At 37.0% G+C, this 22,289-nt stretch overlaps 1 protein-coding gene across 8 annotated transcripts in view; it reads left to right on the forward strand.

The window, feature by feature from the left end:
• The window catches only part of tenm4 (teneurin transmembrane protein 4), a 493,967-nt gene that overhangs the window by 350,817 nt on the left and 120,861 nt on the right, over window positions 1–22,289 (forward strand). For 6 of the 8 annotated variants that reach the window (XM_056474308.1, XM_056474302.1, XM_056474300.1 and 3 more), the window contains 3 exons: window positions 6,443–6,469; window positions 12,488–12,634; window positions 16,742–16,958. In XM_056474308.1, the coding sequence (XP_056330283.1) occupies window positions 6,443–6,469; window positions 12,488–12,634; window positions 16,742–16,958 (391 nt within the window). The remainder of the gene's footprint in view (window positions 1–6,442; window positions 6,470–12,487; window positions 12,635–16,741; window positions 16,959–22,289) is intronic. The other 2 variants (XM_056474303.1, XM_056474304.1) reach the window with 1 other exon arrangement.

Consider the following 22,289-nt stretch of genomic DNA (forward strand, 5'->3'; position numbering starts at 1 on the left):
AGAAACTTTGCTTTTTTGCACTGCAACTGATGATTAACAGCAAAAATTCCAAATTGTACCTCTTCCCAACAAAAAACCACCAACAATCAAAAAACATAATAACATGGTGTCATGGACTTACAATCAAAAAATGTCATTATAATGGAAGTCATCTATAATGGATGAAAACATCCCCACATCCAGCACACAAGGGATAAATTCAGTTATTTGGCCCTAAATATGTTTTTTTTTTTTGTCTCATATTCATATTAGCAATGTTATAAGCAATGTAGCTTTATGCATTGTTTTCCATTGTATCCTATTGTGTTTATATATAAACTGCAAGAGCTTATTTTGTAGCACTAAATCATAAGATAAGCTGTTGCTTAAACCTGTGTCCACTCAAAGAAATCAGGAAATCAGTCAAAAGTTGACTAAAAAAGATACATTCAAACATCATGGGCTAGTTTTACCAAACAGGGCAGATTTGTGTGAAAGTGCAATTCTAAAAATGACATAATTTGAGAGCAAAAATCAGTAAATCACATTACGTGATTCACATACTGTAAATACTCAGAAATGCACATAAAGACATATAAGTAACACTATTCTCGCTGCAAAAACAATGCTTTTCTTGGAGTTGTTGTCTTTTTTTTAATACAAAAATCTCTAATTCTTAAATTAAGAAGCATTTTATAAACAATCAAAAGGATTGTCTTAATTTTGAAAATAATATGTCAAAATTAAGTAAGTTTTCCTTACAAGCAACATAGTCTGCTAGCAGGGTAAGCTAAATAATTTAGTTTTCACTTTGAAATAAGATATTTTGCTTGTTTTAAGAAAAAACTATCTTTTTTTTCTTATTATTATTTTTGAAAAACAAGACAATATGTTTCGCTTGTCTAGAAAGTCTTTCTTGTGAGATATTTTGACTAGAAACAAGACAAAAACTCTAAGAAAGGCATTTTTGCAGTGCTTTTATTTATATAAATAGTTATAAAATAAATAGTACTGTTTTAACAGCACAAAGATGTAAAGGATGTTAACCTGGCCCCCTGTATAAATGGGAAGGTGTTCTCTTTATCTACTTGCACTGCAACAAATGCTTGTCCTATTTATTGTTGTCTTGTTTCTAGTCCAAATATCTAAAAATTCTTAAATCAAAAAGAAGTGATTTTTTTTTTTTTAAAACAAGCAAAATAATCTGCCAATAGGGCAAGAAAAATAACCGTATGTCAAAAAGAAAAACAAAATTATTTTACTTGTTTTATACAAGCAAACGTGATGGTGGGGAAAAATGAGTGGAAGAAAAAAAAAACTGGGTGGGAGAATAAAAATGGATGGGAGAAAAAAAAGCTGACTGATAGGAAAATATTTGTTTTTTAAAGTTTTTGTGTTCCCTCGCAAAGATGTTTTTACATTTCCTGTTCACTTCCTACATTTCAACCCTCCCGTTTTTGCAGATTTTCTCCTGTATTTTACCATTCTATCCTGCTATCATCCCGTCATTTAGTACTTTCCAAATATGTCCAATATGTTTAATCTTGAAAGCACATTGAAATTAATATAAAAATGTCTGCATTCACTTTCTTTCCATACGCGCTCCGTATGATAAACTGATCCCAGATCAGCTTCTGTACACGCCATTTAAAGTGACACATCTGTTATCAAACGAGTGAAGAGCAGCAAAATGAATCTCTCGTTTTGTTTTGTTTGATAACAGAGGTGTCACTTTAAGAATGCACAGATCTAGAATGAAAGCATTTGAATACTTTACTAACCGTTTGTGTTCATTTAAGAGAAAATTAATTGTGTTTAAAATAAATCACGCAGGACGGACATGTTTACATATTATAAAGTGTATTTGTCTTGCTTAAACACACCCGAATCCCCAAGTGTCCTGCATGATGATCGATGCACAGCTTTAATTAATAGAAAGTGAATGCAGACATTTTTAAATTAATTTCAACCTGCTTTCAAGATAAAATATATGGGAGAAATATAGGGAAAACACTTAATGATAAAATAATAGCAAGATAGAATGGTAAAATACAGGAGAATCCTGGCAAAAACGGGAGGGTTGACACGTATGAAGTGAACAGGAAGTGTTTGTCAAACAACAGTTTTGCGAGAGAACTCAAAACATTTAAATCTCACATCAAAACTCACTTAATATTGGCAAATTATTTCTGAAAAAAGACATTATATTTTGCTTGCCTGGAAAATGTTTCATGATAAAAGAGTTTTTAAATATTTGGACTAGAAACAAGACAAAAGCTCTAAGTAAGAAAAGCAATTTTGCAGTGATTTTATGAATATAAATGGTAGTAAAAAAAAATGTTCTGTTTTAACAGCACAACTATGCAAAGGTTGTTAACCTGCCTCCCTGTATAAATGGGAAAGTGTTCTCTTATCTACTTGCACTGCAACAAATGCTTTTCTTACTTTTTGTCTTGTTTCTAGTCCAAATATCTAAAATTCTTAAATCACAAAGAATTGTCTACACAAGCAAAATAACTTATATTTTACTTATAAGCTAAATAATCTGCCAATGGGTTAAGAAAAATAACCTTATATCAAAAGGAAAAACAAGATTATTTTGCTTGTTTTATACAGACACCCAGAAGGGATGTGATGGCGGAAGAAAAAAAAACTGGGTGGGAGAATAAAAATGGATAGGAGAAAAAAAAGGAGTGATAGGAAAATGCTTATTTATTGTTATTAGTATTTAAGTTTAACTTTTTTGTGTTCCCTCGCAAAGATGTTTTCACCGTTCGTGTTAATTTCATGTCAACCCTCCCGTTTTTGCAGATTTCATCCCCACCATCACGACCCTTCCAGTTCTTTGTTGTTTTATGGAAAAACTCACTTAATATTGGCATATTATTTCTGAAGACATAATATTAAGCTTGCCTAGGAAATGTTTCTTGATATAAGAATTTTTATATATTTGGACAAACAAGACTAAGTAAAAAACATTTTTTGCAGTGTGTGTGATCCAACTGACCAAGACGCATTGTAATACCAGGAGCATAGATGGACATTTAATATTTATTTACATTTTATATACTCTAGATACCCTGCTATACTATTTATCTTATTTGTTTTACCCATAGAAATGCAAAATCTCCTTAGGTGGTTTAGTAATGGAAATATGGATTGGCATTGGGTTATTAAGCCCCTAATGAAGCTAATCCAAATATAATGTTCTTGTTTAACATACACTAGTGACCAACCTGTCTGTTTAACTTGTGTTTGTAAACAACGCCAATAGACTATACAAATCTATACAAATACTTGAAACATAGATGCATCACTTTAAGTGTCTGACATTTATCTTCTCACTTATCTCACGTAAATAATCTAAATGTGTCATTAAGCAGCCTGCTGTGAGACTGTCTTTAACAGTGTCTCTCAACATCATTGTTTTTCATTCTGTCTCATTCTGTCTGATCCTTTCTGTTCAAAAAACATCCCCATCATATCAGCTCTGTTAAAGAAACGTGCATAGTCTGATCTGAAATTGTTGTTTTCCAGCTGTAACCTATGATTTGTGTCTCAGAGTACAGCTCGCAAAACATCAGAGAAGAACAAAGCAAAAAAAAAAAAAATAAATCTCATTTGATCTTATGAACTTTCTAGTTCAGCAAAACCAGAAACAATTTTTCCAGGGCCAGTGCACCAGGGTTCTGTCTTTTAATGTTTTCTTAATGCATTATTGATGTTCTTCATACATGTACCATAGTGAGAACAACAACAGGGACCCTACAGTCTTATAAAGCTTGTGCCATTAAAGGTGGTAAGTCTGGTGATCTGTGGTGTATTGTGCAGAATGTTGGACAGGTGACGTCTTGCCTCTTCAGTGCTGTTTGGATTGGCTGTCTTATTGGTGACTTGTCTTTATAAGCTTTTAATATCATCACACAGTTTTATATGTGAAAGATGTACTAATTGTACAGAAATGTTAACTTGCATAAATATTAACACTTTCCAAAAAGTCAGCGTTAAAGTTCACTCAATAATTAAAATGTACTCACCATTTAATCATCCTCAAGTTGATTCAAACCTTTATTTTGTTCTGTTATTTTAAGACAAAAGATTATACTTTTAAAGAATGTAGGAAATGCATGGTAACCAAAACTAGCCATTCACATCCACAGGAAAAAAATACTATAGGCAGTGTTAATTTTGACAGCAAATTTTGATTTCCTTTTAGTCTTAGTCTTTTGTCTAAAATCAATTTTAGTTTTATTCACATTTTATTCTTCTGAATTATTTGAGTAGTTTAGTCAACTATATTTCATAAGATTTTAATCAACTAAATCTACTCTTTATTTAGTTGACTAAAATTTATTTGGTTTAATTTAAGTGTAATTTAATTAAAATATTGTAAATTAAACAGTCTCATAACAATTTTAAGACTTGCATTAAAGATTTAAAGACTTATTGAATTTAAGACATACCGATGTAATAACTTTTATCGTACAATCTAACAGGGTTCATTTTCAAAGGCCAGCGAGAGGCTATACTATTTCAGTTAAGCAAAAGCACACACTCAGGTAAATAAAAAAGGTCTGAGTTTACCTTTGCACGAATTTTAGGATGATGTCCTGGCATGCTGATGTCGCTTTAGATTTGTTGTTTTTATCAGCTATTTCCTCGCCATACGGTTTACGGTCTTTTTGTCTTGACATCAAACGTGAATCTTTTTTTTCGCTCTGCTGTTGTCATTTCAACATAGTTTAGTCAGACAGACGCCCCTATGGAAGATGATGTAATTGCATCCCGCATCTTAGGTGGACCAGCTACTTTTCAAATGTCCGTATGTGCATCATGCATCACACACCAAAATACGTCCCTTAATCACAATCTCATCTCGTTTTTACTAGTCAATGAAAATATATTTTCGGATATTTTTATTATAGTTGTTGTCATCATCACTTAATTTTTATTTAGTTATTGTCTCATTTTTGTCAGTAGAAACTTGTTTGGCCCGAAAATTTCAACGAAATCGTCACTGGTGAATGGCTACTGTTTTCCAACATTCTCTCAAAATGTATTATTTTGTTCAATAGAAGAAACTCAAATGGGTTGGGAACACTTAGAGGGTGAGTAAATGATGTCAGAGTGTTATTTTTTTGTGTGAACTATTTTTATAAAATGTGTTGTTATGCTGTGTTTACACCAAACGTGGAATTAACTATTCAGTTGAGTAATGCTGGGTTCACAGCAAATGCGACATTAACCATTCAGGCAAGTACGTTACATTCAAAGTCAATGCAAACATGTGAAAAGAGGCGAATTAGCAATGCATAGTGAAAATGACACATTTGCTGCGAGCACACGTAATTTGTCTCAATCTTGTCTACCATGCAAATTCAAATAAATCAACTCAAGCGGAAAATATGCGTGAGGCAAACAACATCCTGTGAGTAAACGAGAGCAAGCGACACAGTGCTCTATGTCTGGTGTGAACCCAGCATAAGTTACATGCAAATTTAATAGGGTTGTCACGATACTGGAGTTCGATACCAATCGGTATTGAAGTTGTAAAAACGTCAATTTCCTGCAAACATATCAGCACTGTTGAGCACGTTCATAAACAGCACCAATTTGCCATTGTGATTGATTGTGAAGGTCATCGATTCACTGATTTTGTCGCTGTTAACTGCGTGTAACTACAGAGACAGGAACACTGGAGCATTTTAAAGCAGTGATCCCTCAGAGGATCGCTCGTATGTCAGCTTATAAACAAACCAGCTGATCGAGCTGAGCTGACTTTGAAACGCTAATATTTCAGTACCGATTGGTATCGAATTCCAGCATCGTGACAACCCTTAAACTCAATGCAAATGTGCGAATAGAGGTGAATTACCACCAGGCAGCACAGATTATGTGGAATGTAAGATGTCTTTGCCGAGAATGCTTCAGTCATACTTTTAAAATAAAATAAAATTTGAACTCGAGCAGAAAATTTACTTAAAGTGAAAATCATTCCGCGAGTAAACTTGAACAACTGATGTGATGCTCCAAGTTTGGTGTGAACCCAACATTAGTTTTTATGTATGAAGCTGTATGACACATGTCCACTTGGTTTTTAAATCTAAACTAATACTTATTCGAATGTGAAATGCGGTATAATATATCTTTATAGAAAGTGTTTCCAAAAAAATCTTGTATTAATATATTGAAAATCGAGACTTGTCTCTACATCTTTTTTTTCACTTCTCTCTTTCTCTACCTTGTCACACCATACCTTTAACTCTCTCCCAGCCTGTGACGTCTTGTTTTGCTTGTTGCATGTTATTGTCCTTGCTATCGCTTTGCAGCCCCTTCTGTGTTTCAGTTAACGTAGCAGTCTTGAGCAACCAGCCCATGCCTCTAGCTGTCTGTGTCTTGTCATGGAAGCAGCACTGTTCAGAAACTTCCCTTATATGTCCTTGTCTTTTATCTCCCCCTAAAGCTCACTATCTGGATAAGGTAGTGAAAGGTATGGCACTCCTCCTGTCCTATCTTTTCTTCCTCTCTCATGCTCTGTCGTCCATCACCCTTCCATCAGCCCATCCGTCAAAAAGCTCATCTTTAGGGTTCCACTCGCATTTACATTCAGCCCATGTTTCATGCCTCACCAACGCAGTCCTCGTTGAATCATGCTGCTGTTGTGCCACCACATTCAATACGCTGCTCTGCCACTGCGTCACTTAGCACTTTCATGCCTGCTGAGTGGGCGGCACGAGAGTCGGAGCGTCTCCTTAGCTGCCGTATCCCTGCTGTGGGACTCAGGGGGATGGATGGCCCACAGGATCCAAGGAGGGAGGGCTGGCGGAGGGTCACGGACCTTGCCAACCGACGCCATGCATAATGGATGTTCAGTGCAGCTGTGTAGTACAGCGGAGAAGGTTCTAGGAGGGGGGTGTTGGTGGTTTGGAGAGGTGCTGAAGCGGCAGCCTCTCTAATTAAAGCATGCTATGCACCGGTGATGCCAGGGCCCTGGGCTGTCCACACCCCCTACGTGCTCCTTGTTTTTTTTTCCCTTTCTTGTCTCTGGATTTCTGCCTCTGTGAAACCCACCCCTTCCCTCCCTTTCTCGCGGCATAGAGAGGCAGTGCGGCTAGCGTGAGCTGCAGGGGTCGTTTTGTGGCCCTCTGGAGCTGTTTCAGCCTGATGCTCGGGTGCGCTCCACAGGGGCCTCTCTCTGAAAAGGCTGCCAATTAAGCTGAACTGCTGCCAGCAGAGCACAGATCTTTATTTATTTAGCCCTTTAATAAGCATTCAGAACAAACCATTCAGACGTCTCGCCACTGCAGACTGTGCAGCTGTTTGTCTGTTTGCATGTAGAAGAAAGAATCTGCTGTCTGCTAGTCAAGATTGCCCTTTGCTTGTTAGCAAAGCATGTAACTGTCACTGTCCGCCTTGTAGCAAAGAAGATTGTCCTTACATGGACAGTAGGTCAGCTTCAAACTGTGATTTCATCTCCAGCTTTTTATGTTTAAGCTTTTTTATCTGCTTTTTTTTGGACACTCTTGTTGATAGTTGAGAAAAGACAAGAAATGGGATGTAAAGGTCCTTTATGGGATGCCACCTTCAAAGTCTGCACTTTGTTGTTGTGCATTGCATAGACTGTTGAGTAGCACTCTGCTCTGAAGTCTCCACCATCATGGATGTGTAATGTCTACAAAGGAGCACCCTACTGTGCACAATAGGACGCTCTGCTGCCCTTGAGTTTTCGCCTTTTCTGCAGGGTTTAACTTTAGTTCAGTACATGGGCTTGGAATTTTTTCTAAAGGCATTTTTGCCGTTATTGAGAAAGTAGTAGGTGAGTAATGGAGATCAGGAAAAGTACCTGAGTAGGAACTTGGGCTCAATCCCAATTCTATTTTTGTACCCTACCCCTTCCCCTTGGCTCTTGAAACAGAGTATAAAATTGAAAGGGCTTCAAAATTTATTAGGAATTAGGATTGGGCCTTGAACTCAGGACATCTAAATGCAACTGCCCTACATTCTAAACAAAATTGGTGCTAAATAGCTCTGAAGTGGTTCTGTGGATTGTAATTGTAAGAAGGGGGGGGGGGGGGGTACAAGTTTAAGTGCTTTATAGCACCTATCTTTAAATGTGCTATATAGCACCTTTGTCAAATGGTGTCATACTCCACATTTGTCAAATGGTGTCATACACCACATTTGTCAAATGGTGAAGAGTTAGAATCATGAGATTTTTAGACATGTTATTTCACTCTCATGTTTTGCTATGAATTGGATTATAATCAATTAATATTTTTCTGAGGTCAAAAATTATTTTGTTTGGAAGACCTGAAAATTGTAAATCCGAGAGCTCCCTTATCATCCATAGACAGAAAGGGTCCTGAGATGTACAGTAAAGGAACCAACAATTACATGTGATTTTAGGATTCAACTGTGTAATCTGTATTAAACATGCTGTATCAAACATGGAGATGATGATTGAGTCAGTAGCTTTGTTTTTATTCACAAATTTTTTGAGCATTTTGCATATGAAAATGCTAAGAAAAAAATGCTTGATGGAAATACCATGATGTGCATAAGTTTTGAAAATGATGAAGAAAAGATGCGCATAAACTTCAATGGAAACATCTCTACCGACAAATTCCAGTATGCGCATTAAAGTCATGTGATTTTGTTAAAAGATATCATGTGATGATAAAAATGTATGTAAATGGACAAACCAGCTGGCTGAGCACACTGTAAAACATCTGAAATGTTGTTTTGGTCATTCTAAGATGTCGTAACCATTGCAGTATTAGTGTTATTATATTATTAATTACCTGTGTTCCCTCTCTCACGCCTTCAAACGCCACTACGTATTCATTAAATGAATAAAAGATTCAGACAGCTTCCCCTACCACAGCAAATTCATTCTTTATATTTATGTTTGGCCAGTTAATCAAAAAGTGACGATTTTGTTCTCCTTGACTCATTGGATGAAAACGCTGCTTTATTCGCACGTCTTTTATGCAATATTCCTGTTTTGCGCATAAATTTAATTTGCATCTTTGGATGGAAACATAGTTAGTGTCTCTGACTTCATCTCTTAATTCAAAATTAAAGAAAGCACTAGTTTATCAATACATTATTCAAATGATAATGTAGCCTGCCTATGGGTTTTCCCATACACATTTACAAGCAGTAACTCTGCTGGTGTGCTGCATGTGCTCTCACTTATTAGGTTGAGTAGGCAATTAAAATCTCATTATTATGATTTAAATGATTTATTAGTAAACATTCTATTAGACAACTAATTGCTTAATATGAATGACTACTAGTCGACGTGGAAAATGTTTAGTTGATGGTATCCCTTATTATAATCTTATGGTTTTAATACTTTCCCAATTTTTTTTTTTTAGCAGATGCATTTATCCACACACATACATAACGTGCGGTGCACCAACTGAGGAGCAGTTGCGGGGTTTGGTGTCTTGCTCAAGGGAATCACCTCAGCTGTGATTCTAAGGGTAGAAGACAGCAGTGGTTATTCACTCCCTCCACCTACAATTCCTGATGGTATTCAGACTTGATCCTGCGACATTTGGATAACATGTCCAACTCTAACCATAAGACCATGGCTGCCCAATTAAACAAAGAGACTAAGAAGAAGTTAAAAGAGTCACACTGGGTTCAGCATGTTTTTAAGCAGCAACAGTGCTATATAGCACCTAAACCACCCAACAAATTCTAAAGAATAATTTATGTGCATGTGTGCCTGTCAGAGCACTGCCATGAGGCTATTGGCTCTGATCCCTCCCTGAATAATTTACAGTATAAAGACATTTATTTAGCATGTTCTGGTTTGTTAAATCATGAATAGGACTGAACTAAAGAAGGTGCACATTTGAACAAGATTATGAGACTGCAAGTCATCAAGATTGCCATTAGGGATATCTCACCGAAGAGTACCATGGCTTAGTGTATCACAGCACATGTTTGAACCACTGTTCCAAAGCTCCATCACTCAGTCTGATGTTTACATGACAATGTGCTGATCCAAGCAGCTACAGTGTATAATTATGTAAGTTACCATTACAGCCTGCTTCCTCAATGGCTTCTCCATTTGGCATAGACTTGCAAGCTACATCAAGGATCAGCGATTCTCTTTTCTCTGACATCAGATGGTGCTAAATGTACACCAGCTACGAATATCAGCTATTGAAGCAGAGCTTTCTTGGAACATTGATGCACAAAGGCTGGATGAAAACATTGGGCCATCTTTAGAAATGATCATGGCTTTTAGAGGCATCTCGGATTTCCTTCTTATCAGGCATCCAGCACCTTTCTTTCCTTACACAAACTCCCACTCTCACTCTCCCCCATCTTTTAGTCTCTATGATGTTCCAGCAGTGGCTGTGCTAACTGTCGCTGACAAAATAGGTCAGCTCAGACATCTTGGAGAGCGCTTCTTGGCTTGTGAAAAGCATGTCAGGATTTTACATTTGATGGCAACGGGTTTCTCGCCTTTCGTCTGTGTTTTCATCTCAGGAAATGGAATTGGACAGGTAGCTGATAAGTGGCATTGAGGGGAGGAGGGTAACGCATGACAATGACAGACATTTTACGCTGTTTTACGGAGCGTACCGTGACGGTAGTACTGTGTGCCACCTGTGCTTTCTGCAACCTGTCAACATTAACCTTGCTGCTCAATTGCAGCCCTGTAAACCTGTATAACAATATATAGCAACAGAACAGAATGTGTTTTTGAATTATTGGAGTTTACGTTCTGCACATTTACGGGTTAGTTGATCTAATAATCACTCCCCCTCATGAAGTTCCAATCCATCTTTCATCTTCTGAACACAAATTAAGATACTTTAGATGAAATCTGAGAGCCGTCTCGTCCTCCATAGACAGCAATAGTCCCAATAACAAAAAACATCTTTAATGGTTTAATCAGAATATTATCAAGCTAAAAAAATACTTTTGCATGCCAATTGTAATGGTTTGTTTTTTGGTTCAATTTCGAATTTCCCCAACCACTGCAGAGCAGGGGGGACCAGAGTGAGTGCTCCAGCTTGGCCTCCCCTGGTCCGAAAATAACTTTGTTATTCAACGGTTTGTTCTCCTCAGTGTCAGTATATTGCGCACATTCATAAGAACACTACATTGATGAATACCCCAGATGCCAACATGACAGTTCCTCGAAAAAAAGCACAAATTCATCTTAGGTAATACGACAGTAAGGCAACTGAGTGTGACATGTGGATGTGCACCATATACTGACACTGAGGAAAATAAACTGTTGAGATTTTTATATTTGCACACAAAAGTAGCCTGAAAATTTTCTGATTGAGCCACTGTAGACTCATGTATTGTTTATAGGATGCATAGACTGTTGAGAAGTAATCTGCTGTGAAGTCTACACCATCATGGATGTGTAATGTCTACGAAGGACCACCTTACTGTGCCCAATAGGACGTTCTGATCCCCATGAGTTTTTACCTTTTCTGCAGAGTTTAACTTCAGTTAAATTTCCCTGGATTTTAGGCCTGGATTTTTTTATAGAGGCATACCCAAAAGAGACATACCTAAAAAAAGACATACCCAATGGTTTAATCAGAATTTTATCAAACTAGAAAAAAAAATGGTTTTGTGTGCACATAAAACAAAAATACCTTCATTCAAAGGTTCCTTCTCCTCAGGGTCAGTATATTGCGCACATTCATGAGAACACTACAGTGGTGTATGGGGTATACATCATTGTAGTGTTCTCATGAATGTGCGCAAAAAGATGCCCACGGACGACTTCCTCGAAACAAAGCACTGATGCATCTTCGGTACTTCGGTGCAACACATGAAAGTGCACCCTATACTGACACTGAGGAGAATAAACTATTGAGATTTTTTTAGATATATATTTGCACACAAAAGTATTTTTGTAGCTTCAAAAATTTTTTTAAATTTATTGAGCCGCTGTAGCCACATGGATTGTTTATAGGATATTTTTGGTACCTTTTTAAACTTGACTTTGAAAATGTCTGTACAATTGCTGTCTATGGAGGATCAGGGGTATCCAAAATATCTTATTTTGTGTTCTGAAGATGAACAAAGGCCTGGAATCACAGTATTTGTTTGTTTTGGTGTGAAATAACCCTTTAAGACTAGTAGACTTTTCTCCCAGTTTAGATTTTGCTTCTACCTTTGCTGCATTCCATTGTCTTGCCTGTCTTTCTGGCTCTCTTTCTCTCCTTCTCTTTAGAGCTGAGTTGTGCATCTATTGTACAACACTAATGAGAATGTATTGATCTGGTGGAGCTCTGCAGTATAAGTCTGCCTCCATAGGATATAAGGGCTTAAAAAGGTGTATCAGTTAATCACCTGAAGTTATCACTGTTATTACTGAACCACTCTTTTGACCTGCAGCCCTTCATTTTGGCTTTTTTGTCTTGAATATAGTCACTAGGGTTTGTCTGTTATAGTGCAGTGTTTGTTTTTGGTCAGAAGTGCTCTTCCTAATGTGTAAGCTTTGCTTTTGTGTGCACAGAGGGCTGCCCTGGTCTGTGCAATGGCAATGGCAGATGCACGCTGGGTAATAATGGCTGGTACTGCGTTTGTCAACTGGGCTGGCGGGGAGCAGGCTGCGACACATCAATGGAGACGGCCTGCAGTGACGGCAAGGACAATGACGGAGGTATAACACAAACAACATGCTGCTGTGACATTTATTACCAAGATTTAACATGCTGGAGTCTTCTCTTCTCTTCTCTTCTCTTCTCTTCTCTTCTCTTCTCTTCTCTTCTCTTCTCTTCTCTTCTCTTCTCCTATCTTAACTGTATATTATTCCCAAAATCAAAGTGGAATGATGGGTGATTAACAAAGATATACTAATTCGCTCGGTTATGTCATTTTGAATGCAAAGGTGACATTGTTTGTGATGTCTTTGTTATGACAACTTGACAAACAAAAACATCTTAACCTGTCATGACAACTTGACATTACCAAGACAACTGTGATTGTCATAAATCTGTAATAGAAATGATTGTTATGAAAGCATTATAATTGTGTCATGAATTTTACGATGGCATCAAATATATTTTTCTTGACCTTAACTGCAGTTTTACAAATGTAATTTGTTGTTAAAATATTATTAAATGTCATTAAATAATATAGATTGATTATACTATATACTGTATATATACTATTATATACTGATTTTTTAATAGGGCACTGATGTGTTTAATTGAGAAACTGTCAAGTTGTCATAACAAAGAGATGTAAACTGTAAATGTGTCCTTCAAATCTGGTTGGATGATTAGAGGTTGACTAAAGGAAAGGAAAATGAAAGAAAATGATTTTTGCTCTACATTTAACCCATCCACACACATTTTGAACACACACCCCGAGCAGTGGACAGCCATTGCGGCACCCATGGGAGCACCCCAGTTGGTGCCTTGCTCAAGGGATTTACCGTAGCCATGGTATTGTGGGAGGAAATGAGTGCTGGTTATTCACTCCCAACACATACATGTACAGTCACTGCCGATGCCAGGATTCAAACCTGCAACAAGTCCAAATCTAGTCTCTAATCATTAGGCCACTGCTGCCCCTAAAACATTAAGATCTTGTATAGAGCTGTTTTTTTGTAAAAGACATAGGCTTCGTGTTTCCCAAGATAACAAGTAAATCTTATGCCCACGTCAACTAGCTTCCATTTCCCAGAAAACAGCCACACACAACTGACCTCCTACCAAGCCTTTAAGTCAGAGTTGTTCCAACTTATTTCTGGAAGATTACTTGATTTAATGATTTGAAGTTACATCCATGTAAAAATACTTGTTTTTGAGCCATACTATAGTAAAGTGTACGACACTATATATTGTATTGCAATATTTACATCACGTTGGTAATGAATGCTACAACACTCTGTAGTTTTAAGTATAGTGAACTGATAAGCTGTATTAATTACTGTGGTCTGCTGTTTTAATATAGTCAGGGTGCGAAATATGGGGCGGGGTGATGTTGAAGGGGTCTGACCCCCCTAATTAAACCTTGATCATGAGTACAGTCAGAGCAATTCCAAGTCATACAGAGCCGTCGGCTATCCAACTGCTCTCGCGGTATTTTGATGTCATACACAGCAAACACATACCTAAGGTCTAGACTCGCAAGATACTTCTAGCTGGACAGAAATAAACTGTGCCAGAAAGTGGTCCTTCAGGAGGAGGATTGGACACCCCTGCTCTAAATTAGTGGTAGTCTTGTCCGATCGCAATCTGCACTGAGCGGTTTGAAAGTTCTGGCGCATGTACTCACAGTAAAGCAATCAATTGATGGTACTATGATGATGACTGAAACAAGCCATGTAAACGTTTCCACCAGGAGAGGTGTTATTTTTGTAATCTGGCCCATCTGGTCAAAGAGGTTCTTGAAAGTAGAGAGAGAGAGAGAGTTATTAGAGAATAAGGGATGACCCACTTCAGTACATTAAAGGGTTCCTCTCAGCATGGCCTGAAGTCCTGAATTATTTCAGCAGAATTACAGGAGGGAGAGGCTGAGCTGCCTGTAGAGGTGTGGAAAGTGTTGGCAAGAAAAAAAAAACATGAAGGAAATAAGAAGTCAGACTTGCTCTAACTTACCGCAATAACGAAGCTGTAGGGCACAGAAAGCTGTCCAACAGAGACTGTTATTTCTCAGAAGTTTTCGAGATTCTACTAACGGTTTTGCCCGTGCTCGTCTTGGGATGATGAAATCCTTTTCCCTCTCATTTAGAGATTGCGAACTAGGGGGATAACAATAGCTTCAGCAAAATAAGCATGTTAGAAAGCATTTGTGCTGCAGGTTATGAACATTTTTGGTAACCAGGTCAAACCTGATAAAGCTACAGTAGTTTCTGGAAGACTCATTCTGTACAGTAGGTGCTCATTGGATGCAGCTGCCTTGGCCTTATGTTTAAGGCTTATGAAACTCTATCCCCTTTCTATGTAGAAAAATAACAATTCTTGTCTATGGAAGTCTGCCACATCTGACCAATTTGACTGAGATTCACAGACAAACAACAGTAGTTTTACATTTTGTTGTGGCTCATTCTGTCACAAAAACTAACCCATAGGCTACCAGGTGGTTTACATATGTCTTATGAAGTAGATTGTGTTACTTACTTACTTACTCCCAGGTCAGTTTATATCCAAGTTGATGTTTAGCCACACCATGTTGGTGTTTCGTAACATCAAATTTTTACGTAGAGGGTCGTTAGCCCAATGCCTCAGCCCCCAACCTGGAGGACCAGGACATGCACATACAGTGCACATACACACATACAGTTAAAGTCAGAATTATAAGCCCCCTTTTGATTTTTCTTTTTCTTTTTTAAATATTTGTTTAACAGTGCAAGGAAATTTTCACAGTACGTCTGATAGTATTTTTCTTATGGAGAAAGTCTTATTTGTTTTATTTAGGCTAGAATAAAAGCATTTTTAATTTTTTTTAAACCATTTTAAGGTCAAAATTATTAGCCCCTTTAAGCTTTTTTTTTCGATAGACTACAGAACAAACCATCGTTATACAATAACTTGCCTTATAACCCTAACCTGCCTAGTTAACCTAATTTACCTAGTTAAGCCTTTAAATGTCACTTTAAGCTGTATAGAAGTGTCTTGAAAAAGATCTAGTAAAATAATATTTACTGTCATCACGGCAAAGATAAAATAAATCAGTTATTAGAAATTAGTTATTAAAACTATCATGTTTAGAAATGTGTTAAAGAAATCTTCTCTTTGTTAAACAGAAATTGGGGGAAAAATAAACAGGGAGGCTAATAATTCAGGGGTTTGACTTCAACTGTACACTACAGACAATTTAGCTTACCAAATTCACCAAAAAACCGGAGCACTCGGAGGAAACATATGCGAACACAGGGAGAACATGCAAACTCCATACAGAAATGTCAACTGACCCAGCCTGGGCTCGAACCAGCGAGCTTCTTTTTAATGACTCATGGTTGCCACATGATGTGATGTTAGACACACTTGTAGTGGAAGCTCCTGCATGAGTTTACGAATGAGGAGCGCTAAATCAGTAATATCAGTAACAGTTAATTTAGATATAAATTTGAACCCCTGATAATGGTTCATATCATTGTCAATTCATGATCGCACCCAGCAAGTTATGCAGGAAAATATTCAGTTGATGGTCTGGAACTGTCAAGTCTAACCAGAATGATAGTCATTGTATAATTCTCACACTGACAGTAACTAATTGAAAGTGAAAACGTGAAGTTAAAATGTCAGAGGATTTCACTGTAAGAGAAGCAGAGTTTGAGGTTTTGGAGTACATCGTTATCATTATTGTTGCCATATGTCAAGTCAGCCAAGAAGTTGTCGAGAACATGCATTTGACAGCAGCTGGAAGTCAAGGATTGGACTTTATAGTTTAAAATCTTTTAAAAAAACACATTGATCTGCTTTATAAGACATGCACTAACCTCCTGGTGACTTCTGAGTTAGTTTTACGACAGAATTTTGGAAGCTTAGATAAAGGGTTTTGACCCAACACAATTATACAGCATGGAAGAGCCTGGATAAAATTTTAAATTACTTCAAATGTGTATGTTTGACTGTAGTGAAATGCATATACAGTACACTGAGTATGGCTTGAAGCTGATTAAATTGTTGGGTAATTTTCTTTTTTGGGTGAAGAAAGTTCACAAACAGTTTATAAACTGTTACATCCAAATGTGCAAAGAGTCTGCATGATTATAATTGCTGAAAGTTAAACCTTTCTGTCACTCTCTCTTGAACAGATGGGTTGACGGACTGCATGGACCCGGATTGCTGCTTGCAGGCATCATGTCACACAACATCTCTATGTGTGGGTTCTCCCGATCCTCTGGATATCATTCAGGAAACCCAGATCTCTTCCAGTTTGAGCACCCTGCAGTCTTTCTACCAGCGTGTCCACTTCCTGGTGGGCCGTGACAGCACCCATGTCATTCCTGGTGCCAATCCTTTCGATGGCATGTAAGTGATTCAATAATATGTTTTGCATAGTTTGCTACATTTTTTTTTTATTACAAATCCCAATTCACTATAGTGGTAATATTTAGATCAATCGGTAACTATAAGCAGATGCTGTCAATCCATCTACAGCTCTTGTTCCTGTAAACAAACAGGGCACGGGGCTCATCCCAAGGTGCCCTAAAGATGTTTGGTATGAAGTGCTGTCACAGTGTGGTCCCTTGTGACTTCTCATCTTTTGCCTCCATTTTGTGGCGTTCCCTTTTTATCTGTAAACAATACCTAGATGAGCGCCAAATTTTGCATTTGCATCCCACTCGTGCAGCAATCTCGTCCCTCGCTCTCTTCCTGTTCTCAACTGAAATGAGCACAAAAGACGCTGCCATAGACTGGGGAAAAAGTTGCACTCCTTTGAAATGTTGTAGAGTATCCCCGCATTTCCTTTCATGAAAGCGGGTCTGACATTTCAAAGGCAAAAATGAAAACGTAACAAGCAAATGAGCATCTTTTTTCCCCTGCTCTCCATGGAGAACGTCTCTAATGGTGTCGCCCAGGGTGCGTCGACGTTTTGATTTTTGTCTCCAAAAGGCATAATGTTCCAAAGAGTGTTCGATTGAAAACCTTCTGTTTTTAGGCCTAATCTTGCTTTGAATCTTTGGAAACTCGAGTAGAAATTTCTTGTTTTGGATCTGGTTTGGATCTTGTTTACAGGGGTTTCTACATTCTGGTCAACTCTGTTACATCGATTATAAAATGCAAAACTATCTGTAAATCACTGATAGAAAAGCATGTGATTTGATGCCACTTTCTCTGGTGGGAAAATCTAGAAGGCATGTCAAACTACTGTACAAAATGATACAGCAATATTAGATTAATTGCTTGAGAACTCTGTTATTATTGTGATATTTCAGTAAATTCACTTTTTTAAAAGCAATAATATGATGAAAATACATTAAAATCAGTTTTAGACATTCCAAGTGGTATGAGGTTTGAGGTTAGAGTCTTGAGCTAAAGCAAAAAGGTGGAAAATGTTATTATTATAAAACTCTGCTATTGTCAGACACTATACAGGACACATTTCTCATACATAGCTAATTAGATTAATAAGGTGTATTTAAAAAAAGTTAAACAGTTACCAAGATCTTTTATGACCACCAAATCATCAGTGCAGAGATTAAACTTGTCACCATCAGTAAAAATGGATAATTTTATATAAAAAACATTTAATAATAATAATAATAATAATAATTTCTTAAATTTATATCGCATTTTTTCTGTACACTCAAAGGGCTTTACTCATTTTTGGCGGGTATTCTCCTCATCCACCACCAGTGTGCAGCATCCACCTGAATAAGGCAACGGCAGCCATATTGCGCCAGATCACACATGGTTATGATATGATTAGGTGGCCATGATGGACAGAGACCAGTGGGCAAATTTGGCCATAATGCTGGGGTTAAACCCATACTCTTTTTCGAAGGACATCCTGGGATTTTTAATGACCACAGAGAGTCAGGACCTCGGTTTAACTTCTCATTCGAAAGACGACTCTCACTGAATCACCAGCAGTTTACTGGGGCATTGGGACCCACACAGAATGCAGGTTAAGCTACTCTGTTATTGTCAACTCTGTGGTTTAAAAAGTTTTAACAATGCGTTAGCAACAGTTTCAAGTTCAAGTTAATTTATGTATAGAGCACATTTAAAAGACAAATTTTACAGATTTTTTAAAATCAGACAAGGTAAAAATAAAAAGACAGAATATAAAAACATAGAAATAAGGCAAGGGAAATGGCTGAAAAAATAAAAAAAATGTAGCAGCCCTGCTGAAAAATACAGCTTAAACCAGCCTAGGCTGGTTGGCTGGTTTTAGCTGGTTGACCAGCCTGGTTTTAGAGGGGTGTTCCACAACCGAGGACCCTCCACAGAGAAAGCTCTGTCCCCTCTACGTTTCAAATGTTAAATATCACATTTTTATATTAATATACATTAATAATAGATGACGTTTGAGATAAATTATACAACTGTTCATTCCATCTATATTATTCTATATTATTGAAAAATATTTTAAAATGCTTGTTTAGAGGGTTTTCGGATCACCGAACAGTCCCTTTCTGAACTATAGAGTATTGTTTTTGCATTTCCCACAGTTCAGCTCAGACTCTGGACCGAATGGCCTTTTGCTTTGCGTGACTGAGCCTCTGGCAAGTACGAGCTCCCTTTGTCTAATCTGCACTGTCCTAATGAGACTCTGATCACTTCAAAGCTGTCCAGCTCTCTCCTTCATGCACTCGTTTTCCTCAGTCCTATCTAGCAGACGTTCTTCTCTTGCATAAATCACTGCGCCCTCAATCTACTCGTGTCACAGCGTCCGATGTGCGTAACCTCATGCAAAGATGAAACGCTGGACTTTGTTTGATATGGCTTTTGTAGACAAGTCAGTTGGTATTCATGAAATGCTCTTGTAATACCGTGTGACATTTTCCCAAGGTGACATTTTTTGCAAAGCTCAGTAGGGAGTCTCCAGACGCTCTCTTCATTATTTCAAGACGAGGGTCTCTCTGCCCACCCTTCGTCACCATCATCTCCCAAGAAGAAAAAAAGAAGGCATAAATAAATAAAAGCTTTAGAAATCGGCCACCAGCCTCAAGATCGGAGACCTCAATTCACCTAAAAATATCAGGGCTGATATATTATTTATTAGCCGTTCGTTCCTCCGCCCACTGACAGATATGAGAGAGGCTGACAGCAGCCCAGATGGACCTCTTAGACATTAAAAGAGCCCCTTGCCGTCACCTGATCAGGCCTTTTTATTGATTGGACAAGCACTTCTGCATGCTAGAAGACATGTCAGAAATGCCCATATGACATGTCCAACCACAAGAATGAAGGATGGATAGAAATGATGAAAGGCATCTGTGTTTTACAGATCTTTCTGAAAAACTTTAAAGGCTACACTATGGAAGAGTATTTAGAATATGTTCTCTATCCGTCTAAATGCTATAGACTCCACAAAAGAATTAATGTGCTTGGATGAAAATGCACTTGGGTCAAGTTGTTTGCTTGCTGCATCTAAGTGTACTTAGCTCTTTTACCATCATGTGGAGATGGTAATGGGGGGTTGCCTGAAATGGCCTATTATTTCTCTCTATTTTCTCTATTGCAACATTTGCAAAAGAGAAGAATGCTGCTGTACACAGATGTAATGTAACAGAATGAGCATGTTTATTGTATGTTAAGCACCTCCTATGACATTTTTAGTAATTAGTAGAGCCACACAAAATCTGTGCCCACAGAAATCTCCAGAAAACACACTTTTGAGGCATTCATTTGATCTGTTTGTATACTTACTGTGTGTAAGTATGTGTATATGTGAATTGCGAGTACATTTTGCACCTCCAAGATAAACTGTTGTTTTATATTTTGATTTCTATTGTAGTGTAATTATCTATTGTTTTTCAAAAACTAAAAATTGACTGAAACAGTTTTGAATAATAACACAAACTATGTCACGCTAGCTCAAAAAAATGTTTTGTGTATGTGTATTTATGGACATTTTGATTTAAAGATTTAAGACTTAAATTAAATAATAAGTCCAAATTCATATTTTTTGCTCATTTACTCTACTAAAGCAAACAAACGTTTGCTCGAAACATCTATTTTCTATATTATTTATGTTTATGTTACAAAGAAAGTACATTTTGTGTTCTGGTCAACTCTGTTACATCTGTTATAAAAAGGCATAACAATCTATAAACCACTGATAGAAAAGCAAGTAACTCACTTCAAGTAATTCTCTGGCAGAAAATTGAAAGGCATTGAAGCATATCATTATTTTTCCCTCATTAATTTGTACAAAATATTTAGGATACACCAATATATATATATATATATATATATATATATATATATATATATATATATATATATATATATATATATATATATATATATATATATATATATATATATATATATATATAGGTATTGATAGGACAGTAGAGATTTACAGACTAGAAAGTGTGGGAAACAGAGATAGGGGAAGGATCGGCAAAGGACCTTGAGCCGGGAATCGAATTTGGGTTGCCAAGAGCACCTAGGTGCTAGGTGTTGATGCACTAACCACTATGCCATTGGTGCTGACAGGATACACCAATATTATATTGATTATTCAGAATCAGTGAATTTCTCATTCATTTTTTTCAAAACAATAATATGAAAATACATAAAATTATGTTTTAGACATGCCATGTGATATCTGGTTTGAGGTTAGCATCTTGAGCCAAAGCACAAAATGGTAGAAAATGTCAAATTTGGTAGATTTTGTCCACTCTGTTAATCAAAAAATTATTTACCAAGTTAAACAGCAATTACTAACATATGTAAATATCATGTTTGGAATCATATACTGGATTCAGTAAATTACACATTAGCTATGCTTGAAATGTAGCGCAGTTTTGAATTTGGTGTAATATATGTATGCATTTTGTACAGTACAATTTTTAAAGTAAAAAAAAAAAGCTTATGTGTTTTGGTGAATATATTTATGAGAGAGCTACTGTAGTTCAACTTGTCAAACAAGTCGTTCTAATTGGTTTTGTAGTTTTTTTGTCTGTTTGTATGTATTTTACGTTTTTAACACCATTCAGCACAAATCCTCAAGATTTCTATAAAATTCAGTGCTGTACTCACAAAAAAAAAAGACAGATTCTGTCCGTCCCTAGGGATTTGCAATAAGGCCTCATGGCATGACATGACATATACAGGGACAAGAAATGGCAGCACCTGCTAAAAATACTTGGATCAGTGATGCTAAGTTGTTAAAATGCCTGAATTGTAACTCTAGAGCCCATATTAGCTAGTTTTACACTTGAAAATTGTATTTACCACTTAGCATTGCAGTGGCTAGCATTAAGAAGCTTGCTACAAGTGTTATTTAATAATTTTGCTTGAACAAAGTGCACTAATTTAGCCTATTAGCCATTTAGCTGTTTTAACCTTGCCCAAACACATAACACTAGCACTATTTCACACATGTAACAACATTGCTTCATAGCAGCACATTTGCTAGTTTTACACATGAAAATTGTATTTGCTACTTAGCATTGCAGTGTTAGCATTAAGAAGCTTGCGGCAAGTGCTATTTAATAACTTTGCTGAAACAAAAGGCACTAATTTAGCCCCATAGATATTTACATTAGATGTCGCCTACCCTGTTGTTGTCTATTGGAAGGAATGCGTCAATAGAGCCGCCATTTTAGTACAGGGCAGGACTCCTTTGAAATGAATGCAGGACCAAGCTGCAGTGGAGGACTCTGGCCATCTAGAGCCTGA

This window comes from Danio aesculapii, chromosome 15 (assembly GCF_903798145.1).
Source record: "Danio aesculapii chromosome 15, fDanAes4.1, whole genome shotgun sequence".
Classification (NCBI taxonomy): domain Eukaryota; kingdom Metazoa; phylum Chordata; class Actinopteri; order Cypriniformes; family Danionidae; genus Danio; species Danio aesculapii.